Raw genomic sequence first — 18752 nt, 5'->3', positions numbered from 1 at the left:
TACACAAAAAAATTGTGTTTAAGGATAACCATGAAAATAAAATGAAGAATTTCTGTAGATGTACTATATATGTCAACATGCCTGGTAAATACCGACACACATGTGTATGATATGTCTTATCCCTGAGTCTTAATTAAACTAACCTTTCCCTGTTGGGAATAAAATGAACAACCCATGTCATTCTCCAAGTTTGGAGCCCCTAGACATTACACTCGAGTATTTATTATGCACGGGTATGACGTAAGGAAAAGATTGATTTTTTTTTTTCTAGTCATTGATTAACTGATTTCCCCTCATAGTCTGGATATTTCAAATCATAATCTGCAATCATATAGGGTCCTATAATATATTGTGCGTGTGTTTAGGAGTGGTATGTGGGACAGATCATTATACATAGTATGATATTCTCTTTTTGTTTTGGTTGTGAGATATATGATGATATCAAGTATTACCTTCAACTGGCCTAGTCCACACAAAAGGCTATGCATTTTCTGCGTGTTTGCAGTAGAGTGTTCATCCAGATGTTTCCCTGTGATTACTCTGAGCGGCTTTGGCCTCCAGAAATTTATCTGGTTAGCCTGCCTACGAGGTGGCCTGCGTACTTTGCCTGCCTTGCTCGCTGCCATGCCTACCCATCATCTCGCTAATGGCAAGCCTGGAGGCAGGGCCCAGTTCCGACAGTCTGTCATTAGGGGGGAGCGCCGCGTATTTCTGATGAGGCCCGTAATTACTTTCACGTATGTTAGTTTGTCGCCTTGCCCCTGGATGACCTCCCCCCTTCCCCCACCTTCTCGCAAGTTCAATCATCTTGTGCAGACTGCATCTTTGATTGCAGTTCCGTAGACATAAAGCCAGGGCTGTTTTCAAGTATAAGCACATCCCCAAACCATCAAAGTGTCAATGAAAAATAAAGTTAAAGCTTAGAATACTAGTATAGAGAGATCTGACATACAACTGTACATTTTATAAACATAAGAAGCCACTCTTATCTTCTGTCCAAATGGAGGAAATGCCTATGCTGTGTATTGTTTTGTGCTACTCGTGATAACAAAATTCTCACTATCATGAACATTCTGTTGCTATGAAGACATCTTATTTGTAATAGCTTCTACATTGTCTTCAAATACTGCTATGTAGGTATTTGGTAGTTTGCTTTGTGGAGTTTTCTGTTGTACATATACAAGTGAAATATGCTCTTTTGCATAGATTTTCTTTATTGATATCATGTTCTTTTTCGTCATCTTCGCTACATGCCAGGATTCTTGGAGTAAAATTGCTTCAAAATATGAAATAGTTTTAGTGATTGAAAAGTAAAATATGTATTGGTGACATAAATGTGTGTGCTGTGTGCACAATGTCTTGTCCTAGGTCCTCTTTTCAGAAGTTTAATGCACATTGTATTTCATTATACTGAAAATTCACGCTGAGGATGTACTGTTTTCATCATTTTTTCCTTGTCTCCTTCTTGTCTGATTTTCTGCAGGCTCAAAAGCAGCTTAGAGAGCACACAGATCACCTCAAAGACCTGGGCACCATGTGGGTAAGCTATACTCCACTTCTGACGTGACTCGTGATAATTGTTTAATCACTGTAGAAAGAACACAAGTGCGGATTACAAGTCATGATAGTGTACACATAATCTCCATAGGGTGTGTACAAGCTACATGCTGTATATATATGTAAATATGTTTTGCAGTGTTTGTAATGTTGACAAATAGACTGGTATTTGCCAGTTGGCAACTTGTGAAAATATGGACTTCCATGTTAAAAACAAATGAGTTGTCTTTCTTCTCCAGGCTGGTAACTCATGAAGAGGGAGAATATTTCTTCTATCACTAGCTGCAGTCCTTGATTACAAATTCAAGCAGTTGTAAAGTTGTCTTTCAAGTCACAATTAGCAAGCTATTGTACTCACAATTATGGTGGGTACAGCATTTCAAGAGTTAATTGGAAAGGTTCCCCTCATTTGAAGTAGATTTGTATTGAACCCCAGCAAAGGTTTCTCATTCAATGTATTTTAAGCGAGGGCTGTTTAAATAAAGAAGAAGCTGTCGAAGTGTGTCTGCCAAAAGTCTGAACGGCTGAATTTATCACCCCGCTTTAGATACTATGCATGAATAGTGCGGATGAATCTGACGGACTTGTGGTAGTGTATGTGGGTGTTGCAAAGATGTAGAAATGGCCTTATACAGGAAAAGCTTGGTATGCAGACCGTGGAAAATGAGCCACTGATTGTATTCACGCTCACTGCCCTTCAGTTTCTTTATATGGTCACCGACTGTAAAGTGAAATAGCACAGGAAACAATGGAGAACCGAATGTGAGTGTTCTTCCCACATACTGTAGAGTGAGATTAGGGCACAGGTTAAAAAGGATGCCCACTGAACAAGGAGGTCACATATGATATACCAGGTAGTGCTCAGTTCCGAATCCTACTCCCAGGGTAGTACCAGTGAACTGCACTGACATTCCATGAGATGTGTACACTGTTGTATGTGTGTGTATATGTTGTGTAAAGTCAAGTTCATTGATTTTTTTTTCTTCTTGAGTAAACTTGAACATGTGTGTTATCTTTAAACATTGTACTTTGTGATTACAAAGTTCTGTAAAAATGATGTCTGGTGAGGCAAAAATACAGTACTGTTTATTTTTCCAGTAATAATATATATGCTGGGACCAAGCAAGATATATGCTGGGACCAAGCAAGTTCTTATTTTAAACAAGTGACTACATGGTGACATGACTGGCTTGAATTTTTCTGTCATGATAGCAGTTCATGTAGACTTCTTGTTTAGAATTCATAAAAGCATTTTATGGCTCATTGCACTGATTCAGGTCAAAAGTTCAGTTGATTTGCCAGACAGATGTTGCACACATTGTGTTTCCTCTTGTACAATTGTATACATTCTGTTTGTGTGGACCCCCCCCCCCCCCCTCGCTCCACATATCACTCACTACTCAGATTGTCTTCATGTGCCAGAGGAATATATACAAGTGTAGCTGGAAATGTTATGTTGCCGTAAAATTTCGACACATGTACATGTACCTTTAGAAGTACAAGTATTGCAAACTTTTACTATCAAAGTTATGCGAACCCATTCCAGTCTCTTTTATCCCTGACATTTGGCGACGGGACATTGAACCATGAATGCCTATTAGGGGAGTAACCTATGGCTATGCACATAATATATTCCATCAATAGTGTATACTCATCACTCAGGAATGAGATCTCTGTTCAGATTATCATGGGGTTATCATGGAGATTTTAAGTAACTTTTCAAACAACTGTGTGTGTGCCATCAGACCACAACTAAGCTTCCTTTTAGTCAGTTGTGCTCGCAAAGTGGGAGTTGCTCTCTAACATTTAATCTTTTTTTTTTCTTCTCTTTTCTTTTGCTCTCTCTTCCCTCAATTCCAGGGTCACTTCCATGATGGTTACGGCAAGTTGAACTCCGCCTACTGTGCCCTCCTCAACACAAAGTTGGAATTCCACAGAAAGGTGTGTATGTGTGTGTGTGTGTGTGCATGCATGTGTTCTGATATTTCTTTTTGTATGTGTGTGTGTTTCTGTTTTGTTTGCCAAACAAATAGTCAATTGACAATGAAGGGGTGTAATACAATCAGGCCAGGATGGGTTAGCTGATCAGAGGTCAGTGTTTTTTTTCCCCCTACAAATATTCACTCCCTCTCTGCTAGTGGAAGTTTGTTTAGCCCAGAGGGGAACAATTACCACATGGGCCTATCTCTGTTATTATGAACAACGTCTTTGGCCTTCAATTGTAATTGCTCAGGCCCCTATTGGCACAACCTTCATTCTGTTTGTCCCAAAGCTGCTTTCTCTCTGACATCAATGTTCTTAGTGCCTCACCCATACATACCCATCCCTATACAAAATATTTTCTTGCAGCTACAAGTATATGTAAACATCCTGTGTTGATCCATGCAGTGTATGCCTGTCTGTTATTACATGTAGGATGTAGCCATATATTTCAGTAGCTGTACATTTTGACATAGGTACATATAAAATGGGATGTGATATTGCATTCACTAATATTCCCAACAAATCATGAGTAATACGCAATTTCTAGGTAAAGCCCACGTGCAGTTTCTTTTAGAAATGCTGAAGGTCGAGTTGATGGTGATTTGCATCAAGACTGATTGTGATGTGTCTGGAATGCAAGCATATTTATGAAGTCTGAATTTGGTACATTTATAGAGTGTAAATATAAATAACATTGAGAAATGTGGTTGTTACAGTATTTTCATGTGTAGGCCTACATGTAGATTTATAATTTTTTGTTTGTTTGTTGTACAGAAGTTTCTCTGTGAAGAAATCTATTGTTCATACAGGTAGCACAACGTGCAGTATAACAAGAATGGTGAAAATATTATGTGGTGCCGTAAATAATCTTATGAGTGTACTACAGTGTGTATTCGCTTTGTAGATTATGACACACTTTATATTGTCCAATATCTCATGTTGCTGTGGTATTACATAAGCAGTATTTTTGGATCACCTGAAATCAGCAAAAGGTACACAGGCTTTAAAACTTTTTGTGTACAGTGTACACAAGAATATTGATAAAACAGGAATGGTTATCACAAAGAAGATCTCCTTTGTACATTGTACTCTCTGTTTTTGTTGCCAGTTTGTCATGTAAATATTGGTACATGTATATTTTATTCATGTAATTGTAGAACACATACATGTAGTTTGATAAGGATTTATAGAACCACATTATACTTTCCCAGAATTAATTTTCATCTCATGTGATAACGAAGAAGGGAGAACTCTGCACATAATTTGTGGCTTTTTAGGTCTCTACATCCTACTTTTCACAAGCAGTGTGGGATGGATTGCATTATCCAATCTAGGGTCTAGGAGAGGTTCAAATCTAGCCAAGTTCCTTGAGCCTCCTATCATGCCCCTCCCCTTTGCCAAAATCAAACTGGGCTTCTTACATAAACAAATCATTGCTTGGTGTAGTCAAGTCCGTCCGTTGTTGATTCTGTACAATGCCAGTCATTTAATCTGCTTATCCTTCCAAATATGTGGACAGACACTCCTCTGTATACCAGGGAGTGTAGAAAGAAATTAAAAACAGATGACTTCACACATGCTCTGTGCACACTTTTCATGCAGCATACAAGACAGTCTTTTGTGATCGATGTACATAATATGATGTATGAAAGTCATGTGATTATTCAAACTCATCGAGTATCTCATTGTAAAACTTCTGAACGTACTAGAAAGAGACAAGTGGCTTTAATATTGCAGAGGTCCCACCACACATTCTTCATAAAAAGCAAGACAGAGTAGCAATGCGTAGCCGTAGCTCTGTCCTGTCTGACACCGCCATCAGTCGTGTCTGTCCTGCAAATCTAGACTGATGCTAGCATTCATTCCCCATGTTTGTGTAGTAAGGCTTCATATTACCATGGTAGTCATGCGTTTGTATATGTTTGAGTGTCATGTAAACATTGATATAAGTACTGTTCAGTTTTCATCTGTCACTTTTCCCAAGAGAAACACTGCCAGTCGTTACTCAAAGGAAAACATCTGATGTTTATCCAACATTTTAATGATATTACCCATCTGTAGCAACAGTAGTATAGTATGCTCAAATGGCAGATGATCCAGAAATTGCTCCTTCTTTCTAGTGTGAAAATAGTGTAAAGAATTCCAGCTGAAGAAAGCTTTTTTGCAGTCACATATAATTGTATGACAGACAGAGTTCTATGTGTTGTTGGCATACAACATGCACTTGAAAACAGTGGAGTTTTATGTACAGCGTTGTTAGAATGACATATTTATGTGTCTATTTCTATCGTTTCTCTCTATTTTTCTTCACATAATGCAGAACCCCAACTTACCGGGCAACCTTGTGCTTCAAGACCCTGAAAAGGAGCTGGAGAAAATTTGTGAGAATGACATCAACAACTAGTAAGTGACTCAGCTGGTTTGTGTGAGGTTGAAGTCACCTTATCAATTTGGGTAGTTTTCTGTAATTGGGAGGGGAAGGAGCAGAGAGAGTATCAAATGAACTGCTTTGCTATCAGTGGCCTCCCGTATTTATTTCTCTTTTATTTTCCGTTCCTTTACTTTTTAATATAGTCCCCAAAAGTTTACCATGATATAAGACTTAATTTGTTACCAAATTTCATTGGCATTTAAATAAGCGCACTGTTCATTCAAAGAAGTAATGTGGTGGTTTCTTTGTGAATGAAAATTAATCCCAATAGAGTTGGTGGTGTAAGTACGACAATTATGTTTGAATATGCTCTGTTTGGTTAAAAGAAATAGTTTTTCTCTTTGTTTGTTAAATGAAATATTTCAATTTTTGTAATGTGCAAAATGACAACTTTTTTGTTTGCAATTTTACCAGAAATTTCCTTTGTGAATTCAAGGACATAAAAGTTCGTGCAATTAGGGGAAAAGAGAAGGGTTGACCGTGACAGAAATGAAGGACTTCTTTTTTTTTTCTTTCTGCGAGAAAGGAAAAAATAATTTAGTAGCTATGATTTTGAGATATACATCGTAATATAATCTGTATTTTTTGCTACTCATCCCTCACTTTCTCTGCTATTCTTGGCTCTCTCGCTCTATTTGCAGCTTCCAACTCTCTGTAGAAATATTCGACTATCTGGATGGCCTGATCACCTTGGAAACAGGAAGTAAGTGTCTGATGCCAAGTGCTATTTTTGCATACAGTTTTATATCGTGGCTGTCCTTGGGGGTTATGATAGTGGGGTGTGACTCAGCAGTATTGTAAAACTTCATGCAATGTAATGTGCTGGTTTATAGATGTAATTACATTTTAGGGTACTTTATTTCTCCTTCAGCAACCTAGTAGGTCATTGGAGGTTGCCCCAAACCACTCCAAATTCTGTAGAACCACTTGAGGATTTCACACCCATATGGGAGATTGTCAGAACCAGTCAAGACTATTCAGATCCACTCCAGGTTCCTCAGAACCACTCCATTTTTTTATTCATCACAAAGAGCAGGGTGCTAACCCAGTGAAGTGGTCCCCCTACCCACCCACACAAGAAAATGGGTGAACAATGCCGACCCCTTGTGGTTCAACCCAGGTGACTAGCAATAGTTAGCAAGCAGTATCAACCAGATGCTTGAATCAATGAATGAAACCCACTCGGGGTTTCCTCACAAGGACTCCAGGTTCTCAGACCTACGCAGGAGATCCTCAGAAGCACAATTGCCACTCAAGGGTTCCTGAGAACCATTTCAGGCTCTTCAACCCCCCCCCCCCCCCCCCAAGCAAGTTCCTGAGACCCTCTCCACGTTTCTCAGGCACATTTTAATTTCCTAAGACCTATTCCAGGTTCCTTAGACTCTTGCAAAGTTTCTCAGCAATAAAGTTTCTCAGAACACTCTAGGCTCCTAAGACCTGTACCAAGTTCCTTAGACCGACTGAAGGTTCCTCAAACATACTGTACAACTGTACATGCAGGTCGCTCAGGCCCACCAGACTGCTCCAGGTTTATGAATCCAACTCTAGATTCTCTCTACCTCAGAACTACTCTTGGTATGCTCTGTTTCTGAAACCAACGTGTTTCATGACTATTTTCCCTCAGTTTTCAGATCATTTGATCTGTCCAAGGCAATGTCAGGCACCTCGTCGGGCCAGTGCCGTCTCTCTCCCCTCATTCCAGTCATCCTTGATTCCAGTCAACTCTACGACTTCAGCGTCAGGCTACTCTACAAACTTCATGCTTGTAAGTTGGACTCTCATTTTCATTCCTCCTCCCTTAAGCAGACCTGCATTATGCCTGGAAAGGATCCTATTGACCTCTCTATTTTTGTCTTTTTGTTTTCCCAAGATGAAATTGAATTTGCTAATTGTCATACAATTGAACCTCTCTTATCCGGCCTCCCTTTATCCGGATCTCTCTATTATATGGACACAATCTCGCCGTGATTTTTTTTTTTTTTCAATAATTACGGGAGGAAAGGGGGATTCCCAACTCCTTGAGAACTCCTACACAAACACACATGAATTACATATACTTGATACATTTCTTAATAGTTATTTAGGTAAATAATCCCAAGAATTTATAAAAGAAAATTATTTCATTCTTGCAAACACGAACCTCTATTTTGGGGTCTGTTACATTACTACATGTGGTACTACAATGGGCTACTGTACATGTGTATGTATATTATGTACATGTATAAAGCATTGAGTCTCCCGTATCCGGCCAAATCCCTTATCCGGATGAGCCCCGGTCCCGACTTGTCCGGATACGAGAGGTTCAATTGTATTAGGAATCAGATATAGAAAGAGTGTATGGAAATTTACTGCTGTATTTCAATTTGAAAATGGAAATCAGTACAGTCTCACTGTTACTTTCTTGTAAAACGTTCTTGCTTCTTATTACTTTACTGTGTGAGAGAAGCCAACTGACAGTGCAAGCATAAAGTACACCAAGCAATGCCATGCCATGCTGTGCTTGGGTTTCTCTGAAGTGTTTTTTCTTTGTTTGATTTACTTAGAGTGGGCATCATTTTTGTTCATAGAAGAAGCATGACTGTGTCTATGTTTGGTCTCTTTAAAACTAAAATCAGCAGCATTTGAAGTTGGTGGTTGAACATGATGGCCATCATATGATCTAGAACAGTTGTATTGGAAAGTCTATGGAGGGGGAATCTATTCTACATTGTACTTAAATGCAATTATAGACTGTATATTTCCTGGATCTTTTTCCCAGAACACTCTCATTGGCACACTTTGAAGTTTATGCATACTTCCCAGAGCATGTGATACTCCATATTTCTGTATTACTGGCTCAGTATGTACATTATTCTCTGTACAACGACTGGAGAGTCTAACACATCAATTTTGCATTTTATTTATATTGCGAATTCAGTGATTCCATCTAGGTTTTATGATGACAGGTTCCCTATTGGGAATTACGGAGAAGGAAATTTTCCCCAGAGTGAGTTTCAGTGTATGAAAGATAGGTCCACTGTGCATATTATGTTGTATAGAAAGTCACCATACACCACATTATGTATCATAACACAATGTATTTCCACTGTATTGTTCCAATCTTTCAGGTCAGTCACTCAAATTTATCCATGTTCTTTGTTGTTCTATAGCTCATGGAATGTAGAGCTATCTTCATTCAGCGAGGGAGGTGTCCCACACCTCCCTGATTTTAGCTAATTCATGATATTAGGTGATAACCTGTGCTTTTGTATCAAAGAGATTAATCAATTGTTCACATCTGGTACTCTTGTATGTGATGACCCCATTTCTATTTACATAGGCAGTAGTTTCAGGATGTTCATGTTTAATATATTTAGAAATCAAATCATCTAGTGTTCCGAGTGTCATAACGGTGTTGTTATAAGCAGCATTCAGCTTTATCTCCACTAGCCAATTGTACTTGTCTGTCACTACAGTGTGTATGTATCATCATGATAACTGCTAGTAGAATTTTCACCTGTCATTCAGATTGTTTTAATTGCAAAACTGTGTTCACAACCAGTGATGATATTTTAATTTCTTCTTTTTGCGCAGTCATTTAAAAACTTATACCTAACTCCATAAAATCACAGAAATTTCTTATGAACAATATATCCAAAGTTGCAGCAAGTCAAGTCTAATTCCAAAGCAGATTAGGATTTAGTTCACTTTTGATATGATTTTCTGTGGCAGTGTCAATGGAGTAGGATGTTGTGAGCAGACATATTTTATCAGTCCCTTCAAATTTTGCAATAATTGAAGTGCTGTGCTTCAGTTGACCCCATTTCTATCTTCTCTTTGTAAAGCTCCTGTCAGACATATCAGAAAATTTAGACTAATTATTTTGTTTAAATATAAACTAAGTGCGATCTTCTGAAACCTAAAGATACATATTGACCCCACAACCTACATTTAAATCAATGCAACTAGTTGTGGAACCTCCCTGTTTCAATATACAGGATTTATATAAGGCCAAATTGAAGAAAAAAATGTAAGTAAAACAGCAAGCCTCACTTGGTTTGTCCTCAATCACATTTTACCCCATACAACATGGTTGTGATATTTCCTTATCCCTGAAACAGCATAAAGCTCCTGTTTTTACCGAACGCCTAATTGACTATTGAAGAAGTCACTCATGTGATAGTAATGTACAAGCTACTCTAGTATAAGCCCAGTGGTCCTTTGTAGAGCAGAGAACCAATGACAATTTGTATATTTTTTCTCTCTTTCACTCAACCGTCCAGGCTTGCCGTCAGACACTTTAGACGGTCATAGGTCACGGTTCCTGAAGCAGTTCCACGCTCTGAAGGAATTCTACTCCAGGTCCAGCAGCCTCATGTACTTCAGACGTCTCATTCAAGTGCCTACGCTCCCTGCAGTGAGTTATTCTCAAGGAGAATAATGTAGGGAAAATAGCAACTAAAAAGAAATAAAGTCCGCTGTGATTTACAGTTGAGCAAACAAAATGAATTGCATATTGTCACAAACATCTGTTTTTGTCTCCCACAAGTGTTTACTCCTTTTGCCAGAGCTGATTCCACAGAGGGGTGCAGAACAAACCAAAATCAACTTGAGCGATAGGAATAAAGAAACAACAACAAAAAGCACTTTAGCTGCTTCTATATGGACATAATGTTGTTGTTTTTTTTTCCCCTGTCTCTCTCTACTGTGTAATATTCCATCAGGAATTCATTGTCACTAACAAACCAGACCACCAATGGCAAAATATAAAACTAGCTAACAAAACCACTTCAATTGTGTCATATCCTGTCTTTTCTCTCAAGAGTAATATTTTTGTCTGTGGCTTTTTTTTTTCACAGAAAATATGACAAATATTGCTGAAATTGCTGATGTTGAAACTGTGGTGCTTACAGCTGCCTTTTCTTCTTGCACTTTGCTGTCCTTTTGGTGCGAACATAGTTATATTATGCTGTTTTCCGTAGGTTTATTTATAAACAGCCATATATCATAGACTAAATGGTGCAAATGAAATAACATTACCTTACAGATGCAGGGATCTGATACAGAAGTCGAAGAATGCAAGTATGCCATAGCTTATTTGAGTAAAACCTTGTCAGTCAACACTCAAAAAGGAAGAGAAAAAAAAAATTCCTCTCATCTGTCTCTTTTCCCCTCGATTTATACTAGGAGCCTCCAAACTTCTTTGTGATGGCGCTCAACCAAGACACATACATCAGTCCTGCAGTGATGCTGGCCATCAACGAATCCATGAATGATTCAAGTGGAGGGAGAGACAGTCCTCCGGTGAGTGTTGTCCATGTTTCGTTGTGAACCTCTGTGTCTGACTACATCCTTGAACTAGGAAAGCACTCTTGAGAGCGCAGTCCTCCGCCAAGTAGCTAATTTCCACCCATACACACATTCTGAAAATCGTCCAGTTTCCCAAATATAGTAGCCTTTTGTTTACATTATCTGCTTTCAGCTGCTTGGAGCCTTGCCCGAGCAGAGCATGTGCTTTTAGAGCGTGTATGCAAACCTCAAAATATGCGCAGCTTGAACTCCCAAGTTCATTGACCCTATCTGCAAAAAGATGAAAAATTTTTTTCAAACATCTGTCAAAATTCCCGGATCGCTACCGAAAATTCAATCATCCATTCCTTGTGTTATTATCAACGTTTCCCACAATTTTTATCCAGATCTAACCACAACTTTTTGAGTTATTGTGCACACAGACAAATGAACAAACAAACAAACCAATGCCGATGAAAATATAACTTCTTTCCTTGATGAAGTAAATAGGTGTTGTTCTCTAACATGTTCCTCTAGAGCAAACTTGATGCGTGGAACATGACTGCCATGTCCCCCTATAACTCTGCAGGATGTTCCCTCAAAAAATTAAATGATCTCTGATATCTTGACAAGAGTATGTGAAAGCTCCTCCAGATTTGGAAGTTACATTTGCTAATTGAGATGCATGCGACACACAAGTATTTCCATGACTGGTCTGTGGAATCTCGCTGCTTTTGCTATGCTAATATCAGCAGCCATGGAATAGCAGGCAATGCAGAGGTGATGACAATGGGTAGCATTCTCGGGAAGAGCAGAACTTGGACCCAGTAGTTATCATATACTGTAAAACGAGGAATGTTCGCGTGCACTTTAATTTCGCGAATTTCGCGAGCGCCAAGATTCGCGAAATTAAAATGCACGCGAAAGTTCTTGTCTACACTATATGCATTGAATGCCAGTGGCAGTTCGCGAAAATTTCATGCCGCAAGAAAGGCCGTCGGCTCCAATTCGCGAAAAATTCATGCCGCGAATATATCATGTTTTACAGTAGGCCGTATATACATGTATATACTGCAAGCATAATATTTTCCAAATCAGGACTTGTAGGACACTGTCACAAAGTGATGTAATGTGAAGTAAGAATTGTCTCTCTTTTTTAACCCTCTGAGGGTGGACTGATTTTGCTGCAACGCACATTTCCCATAGACACCTGCCCGAGTATACTCGGGACTCGTCCTCAGTGGGTTAAGAAGTAAAGGTACATGTAGTGACTTAAAGTTAGACATGATATTCATTGCATTCATGTCATAGGAAGCAGTGTTTTAGCATGTTGCTAGTTGCACACACATTAGCTACCTTGCAAAATATATGACACATACACTACCTTCTTTCATGACCAAAGTCAGCAGCTTCCTGGTTTTCAGTGTTGGCTGCTGAACTATTAATCTGGACAGCATTGATATGTGTGTTTGTTGTGGCGATGTCGCAAAAAAACTCAAGGAGATGGCATGAAATTCAAGCCGGATGTTCCCCACTGACACAATACAGGAAGAGAGTAAAAAGACAAATTGATGAAGAGTATCTTGAGAATGTATGAGTCACAGTTCCATCATGTCACACTGATTGTCAGACATTGCTATCAAGTCCATCATTGTGTGACCACTATCGACCTTGACCCCTTCAGCCTCCGAGTGAAGCGTCCATTGAAGAGCCCATTGTGGAGCGTCTGGAGGAGTCCTTCCTAAACAGTGCCCTGCTGGTGGACCTGGCCGCCGCTCCCCAACAGAACGGCCAGCAGCAGGTGCAGCAGAGTGGACCAGATGAGAGGTACGTTCCCCTTGTGTCTCTCATTGGCACCTTGCTCATATGAAAGTAGAAATACTCCCATATCACTGTATTCAAACACCTTACCTTTTTTGCTTGTTTTGTCAGAATAAAGGAAAGGTTACAAGCTTGGATAAAGGGGTATCAATGGAATGATTATAAACTTTGGAGATGTAGATTTTAGAATGGTTTCTGTGTGTGTGTTTGTATGTGTGTATGTGTGCCATTGTATGCGTATATGTCTGCAAGGGAATTATCATCAAACAATCTCAGTTTCAGGTGTACATAAATATTTGGTTGCAAGGGGATGAAAGGTACCCTGGGGGAATCAGTCCATGCTGCCAATGGAACACGAGACATCAGACAATTCACCTTTGATTGAGTCCATGTAATGAATTTACTTGTGTTTTTTTTTTCTTCAGGGACTGGATCATAGAACAGCTGAGGCAGGAGGTGGAGCAGCTGAAGTTTGAGCTGGAGCGGACCAAGCGGGAGGACCAGCGCATCATCGAGGAGCTCAAGAGGCGGCTGATGGAGATGGAGCAGGAGATGAACGAGCACCGGACGGTGGTGGAGACACAGTGTGAGGTGAGGGGCTTGACCTCTGGGAGGTCTCATCCTGTGTCTTAGGGAGGGTCTGTGCCTTGAGAAGGTTTTGTACCTTAAAGGGATGGTACAGTTTCGGTTGAGATGGTACTCCAGGTTTCCAACATTTTTTGATGATCCTTTTTAGAGGTAATGAGAAACCTCGTATGAGATATGAAGGAGCATGTAATTCTAAGAGGAATTCAAAGTTTATTTGATAAAAATTGGTTCTGAAATCGCTGAACATCAAATGAACTTTGAATTCCTCTTAGAATCGTATGCTCTTTAACATTTTATAAAAAGTGGTTTCTAAGTATCTTGCAAAAAGTTAAAGGCTGAATCCTTGCCTTAACCAATACTATACCATCCCTTTAAGGACAGTCTGTGTCCTCCAGGAGGGTTTGTACCTCCTGGAAGGTTCATGACCCCTTGGACTATCCATGCCCACTCCCAGATTTATGATTTACATGCCTCCATCCCTGAGGGGTGCTGGATGCATTTTGTGTTGTCTGTCACTCCCATCCTTTTCAGTTTGGGGTATCATAGTAAAAAAGAGGAAGAATCAAACAAACAAACAAACAAAATCCCTCTTTGATGAATTTCATGAAACTTGATGTTTATTTGGTTAGCATACAAGCCTTGCTTCAATCTCTGTGTGGCAGTCACTTTAAATTTCTTATCCTACATTGTCTCATTTATTACATGTGTGTTTTATTTGCAGGAGAATGAGACACTAAGAGACAGGGTGAGAGAAATGGAGGCTGCTGCCCTCATGGTTTCAGAGGACAAGCTGGTAGATGCAGAGAGTAAGTTGGAAGTGAAAACTATTAATTTTAACCTTTGCTTTAAAGACCCGATAGCATGGGGATTTACGGGTGGCCCGATTCAGCCGCTGCCCATCGGGGTATATTTGAAAACCACTGGTCGACTATACTTGAGGTTCTTTGGCTGTGTGTGTACTTACATAGAGATTGGTAATAAACTGTATGCAGTTTGTTACGAGAATTCTTGAATATTTGAGCCAAGTCAGCCTTCCCATTATATCCCCAAGATACCAGGTTTTTAATACGCAGTTGGCTTTCCCCCAGGATTTAATTCTCACACTGATATAGATATGGGATGTACATGTAATGTTTTCAGTGCAAAGTCTGCCTGCTTGCTTTCCTTCTGATCTTTTGTGGTGTTTATCAAACAAGGCATGCTATGTTTGTCTCAAAACTGAACCAAGTCATTTAGAGTGTCTTTTGTCTTAGGAATAGGGACTCATGTTTCAAAATATCTGGGTCAGATTATGATAGTATATTATGTCATGATATGTTCTCTCAAATGTGAATAACGTGCCCCCATCCCCCTTTATAGCTGTCTTTGGCATTACTATGGAGTTCTGTAAATTTGTACTCTTGAACAATGCAAAATCACCCTTTGAAGTCAAATGCGGAGTTCTATATGTTCATAATAGTCACTTTGATGCCATCAGATTTGTTGTTAATTCCTTGAATATTCTATTTTTTTTTGTATATTGTATTTATGAAATGGATACAAGCAGTGTCATGTATAGAAAAGACTACCTACAAAAACAACAAATTCAAGTCAGTTGGAATGAAGAGACAGTTTTTAAGCAGTCCCCACATATTTCTGTTGTGTCTCTGTAATTTGCTAAATGCCTTACATTTTATTTTCATCTTCTGACAAATAGAGAGGGCAAGAGTGAATGAGGAGAGATTCAAGAAAATGAAAGACGTGTACAACAAACTCAGAGAGGAACATGTTACCCTTCTGAGAGAGGTCAGTATTCTTTGATTTCCACTTGTAATACAACACAATAAAATACAATTATCTTGTTAATCCAAAGGTGGTAACTAATTGGAAAGGGTACTTTGATAATGACTCTATGGTGCTGTGTAGTGTTGTGTACAATGTGTGTTGTTTTTATGCATTTGGTGCTGCATATCACATTGTTCTTGATGTTGTCAGAATTTCTGTGACAGCTTTTCTTTGCATCACAGAATTGAAAAGAGAGAAAATGTTATGATCAGTGATTCAAGAATAGTAAAAAGTGATATACAAGTAGCTGCATTGCAAGAGAATTGAGTTGAGTAAAAATTGTTCAGATTTTCCACAAACAGGTTGTTCTCAAGGCTGCTGATGTGTAGCAGAGTTGCGTTACTCTGATAAATCAAGTTTATAAAGTCAGGAGAAAAGATCTAGTGACCACACAACCCCACTTATAATAGCTGACATTTGCTACCAGCCTGAATTTTCAAGGTCAAGGCTGAGTTCAGCATACAGTGATTTTAGGTGCCTACAGAAATATTAAGTGTAAGGATAGTCTGATTAACTGTTGCAGAAATCAAATCTATCTCCTTTTAGTAAGATATTGAAAAGAAAACCATAAAGAGGAGACTTTAAACTAACACTGCAATGGAAGAGATCTTCCAACTACTCTCAACTATCACCACTTTCAAGCTAACCTATCATGTTCTCAAAACTTTTTTCGTGTGAATGCCCCCTCCCCCAATGAAAACTTGAAATCCTGCCTCAATCCATCCATCCACAGAATGCGGAATCCAAGAGGCAGCTGACCACAGTCTCAAGGAGCTCGGAGGAGGTGAGACAGGCCCAGCAGGTCGCCCAGCTGACCGTGGAGAAGCTCCAGATGTCGGTGGCCGAGACGGCAAGCCGCGAGGCGCAGCTCCGACGGCAGATGGAGGAACAGAGGAGGGCGCTTTTAGGTGAGGAACGTTTAGCCCCCTTCCCCACTGGGAGTTGGTGGTGGTGTTTCAGTGTGATCATTGCTGTTTCTCTCCATTTTAGAAAGTGCAGTGTGAGCCATGTAGCGTCTCTCTTAGCAACCCTCCAATAGATTGCTGTGTTATGAAGGTAATCATGCTGTTTTTACACAGGAAAAGAAATAATCACTGACTGCCGATAATGTAAGGGTTGTCACACTATAGAAATTGACCTTTTAACCTTTTTTTCTTTTTTTGCTCGTAGTTGATGATTCTGTATGTGAAAAAAAAAATGCCTTGGTGTTTACACTTGCAAGTGAGTTCTTTGAAGACTATGCAGTGTTTGCATGCATTGTATCAGTATTATTCTTGCAGTCCTTTCTTGGATCTGTTGCACTGGTTTTCAAGCTTGATAAAGGCCACTCATGTAGGTACCGAACATAGGGATAGCATACTATTAAAGCCATCTTCAGCTGTAAATTTCAACAAGGTTACTGATCACAACTGCTTACTCCAGTCATGTGGTAACTAAGGAAGGAAAGTGATGACATATAGTTTATGTTCAATTCCGTACAGCCAGAGCAGTAGAGGGCGCCGAGGACACGTTACGACTCATCCTCCAACAGATGGACGATCCTCAGTTTGCAACAGCCACTTGTACACCAGGTAAGCAATGTCATTGTTTCTGGTTCTTTTGCTCTTTCCAGCTGCCTGTGTGAGGTATTTCAGGGTTTGTTGCTTCGGTGTTTCTGAAGAGACTTGTCTAACTAGCTGCAGCTCAGAATTTTTTGTGACCACATTGAAAATCCAGAGATGAAACCTTTTGGAGCACGCCATGGACCATTGTAAGAAGATATATTGTTGTTTATGCATTTTGCTGATGGATATTGAATAGCACTTCAACATAGTGCTCATTGTACAATTTACGTCTAGGCAGCTCTAAGGCAATAGGAAAACATAACACATGAACAATTTTTCTCTAAAACTAGGCACGTAGACTGATTGGATAATTAGATCAGGGAATGAATGACAAAGGGAAGGATATTTAAAATGTATCAGATTGGTAATTAACTGCTTGTCCATGAATCTGTAGTTCATATCATAGTAGATAAACACTTGTAAATCATCATTTTGCTTGTGCTTACATATGTCATCAGTTGTCTCGTCCTATTTTCCTGATTTTTAAAAATATGTTCTTTTTTTTCTTCTATTTCTTTTTCTTTCAGAGTATCTGCTAAGCCGAACACCTATTGCCAATGAATGTGTGCAGAACCTGGACAGATATTTCATGTCCTACCAACAGAATGGCACAGGTCAGTCACAGCCCCAGCCAACCTCCCAGCAATCTAGCCTGGCCTCAAGAGGAATAAGCTGCTGGAGTTTTATATTCATCTATATATTCATTTGGTTATCTCATAAGAAGCAGTTTTGTGTCAAATTCTACTTGAATGTGCTTTCTTTCACGTCAAAGAAGCAATTGAACCATGTGTGAGATGTCTGTTGCTCCTTCTCTAGACCTGGCAAGGTCTCATATCCAGAAATCTTAATCTGACCCCTTGCATCCAATTGCATTCCTGTGGTAAAGTTAAGTTGAATTTAGTCCTACTGGGGTTAAAACTGAGTGGCCAGTTACCTGCTGTATCGAGAGTGTGAGCACTTGCTGTGTAGAACTTCATCTGTAAAGTTTCCTGAATAATTAAAAAATTGTAATTTGAAGGAAATGCCCAGATCTGGTTTTAGTTTACACCCCATATTACTGCAAGGATGTGTATTTGAGCACCAGTCCTGTAGATACCATTGAATATCACAGAAAAGCCATTGCAGATTATGTGCTTGGTAGACTCTGGGTTAATAAAGGATTGTAAATTGAAACTAGAGAGAAGTATCCTGTTTTGCTTTTGTTTTGTTTTTGTATTTAATCAACCATTTCCACTAGCTTATTGAAGGTGTAACGAAATGAATGCATGACTGTGATAAATTGTACAAGTACTTAACTCCCGTTGCCTTGCCCTTGTTTCAATACTTTATGTACTTTGTGCTACTGTACACTATGACATTGCACCACTTGTGGTGATACTATTTTGTGTATATTCATGTGCATGCACAATTATGTGCAGTGTTGGGTGTTCTTACACTGGATAGAAACAAGTAATTGGTTTTCTACCGTTTCAGACTTTGGTGAGCTGGTTGGAGCGCTAGCGGCATACTCTCACTCTCTCGGCGAGTATCTTCTGCAGGGGAAAGCCACATCTAATCTTGCCCCAGTGGATGTAGGGGAGAGTAAGTAGATGTTGAAAGACAAATAATTAGATCCTCTCAGCAAAGTCCTGCCAAACATCCAATTCATGCCATTGAAACCTATTGTCATATATATA

At 39.4% G+C, this 18752-nt stretch overlaps 1 protein-coding gene across 1 annotated transcript in view; it reads left to right on the top strand.

The window, feature by feature from the left end:
- The window catches only part of LOC139712252 (huntingtin-interacting protein 1-like), a 60346-nt gene that overhangs the window by 21079 nt on the left and 20515 nt on the right, over positions 1-18752 (top strand). The window contains exons 4-18 of the mRNA XM_071624094.1: positions 1484-1540; positions 3418-3498; positions 5861-5943; positions 6613-6674; positions 7596-7736; positions 10234-10367; positions 11138-11254; positions 12924-13066; positions 13486-13651; positions 14370-14454; positions 15345-15433; positions 16206-16380; positions 16954-17043; positions 17604-17690; positions 18550-18657. Of these exons, the coding sequence (XP_071480195.1) occupies positions 1484-1540; positions 3418-3498; positions 5861-5943; positions 6613-6674; positions 7596-7736; positions 10234-10367; positions 11138-11254; positions 12924-13066; positions 13486-13651; positions 14370-14454; positions 15345-15433; positions 16206-16380; positions 16954-17043; positions 17604-17690; positions 18550-18657 (1618 nt within the window). The remainder of the gene's footprint in view (positions 1-1483; positions 1541-3417; positions 3499-5860; positions 5944-6612; positions 6675-7595; positions 7737-10233; positions 10368-11137; positions 11255-12923; positions 13067-13485; positions 13652-14369; positions 14455-15344; positions 15434-16205; positions 16381-16953; positions 17044-17603; positions 17691-18549; positions 18658-18752) is intronic.

Source organism: Diadema antillarum, unplaced genomic scaffold (assembly GCF_040938485.1).
Source record: "Diadema antillarum isolate AM-2024a unplaced genomic scaffold, OU_Dant_1.0 scf00000040, whole genome shotgun sequence".
Classification (NCBI taxonomy): Eukaryota; Metazoa; Echinodermata; class Echinoidea; order Diadematoida; family Diadematidae; genus Diadema; species Diadema antillarum.
Note: the sequence above shows the minus strand (reverse complement) of the source record. Positions and strands in the feature narration are given on the sequence as shown.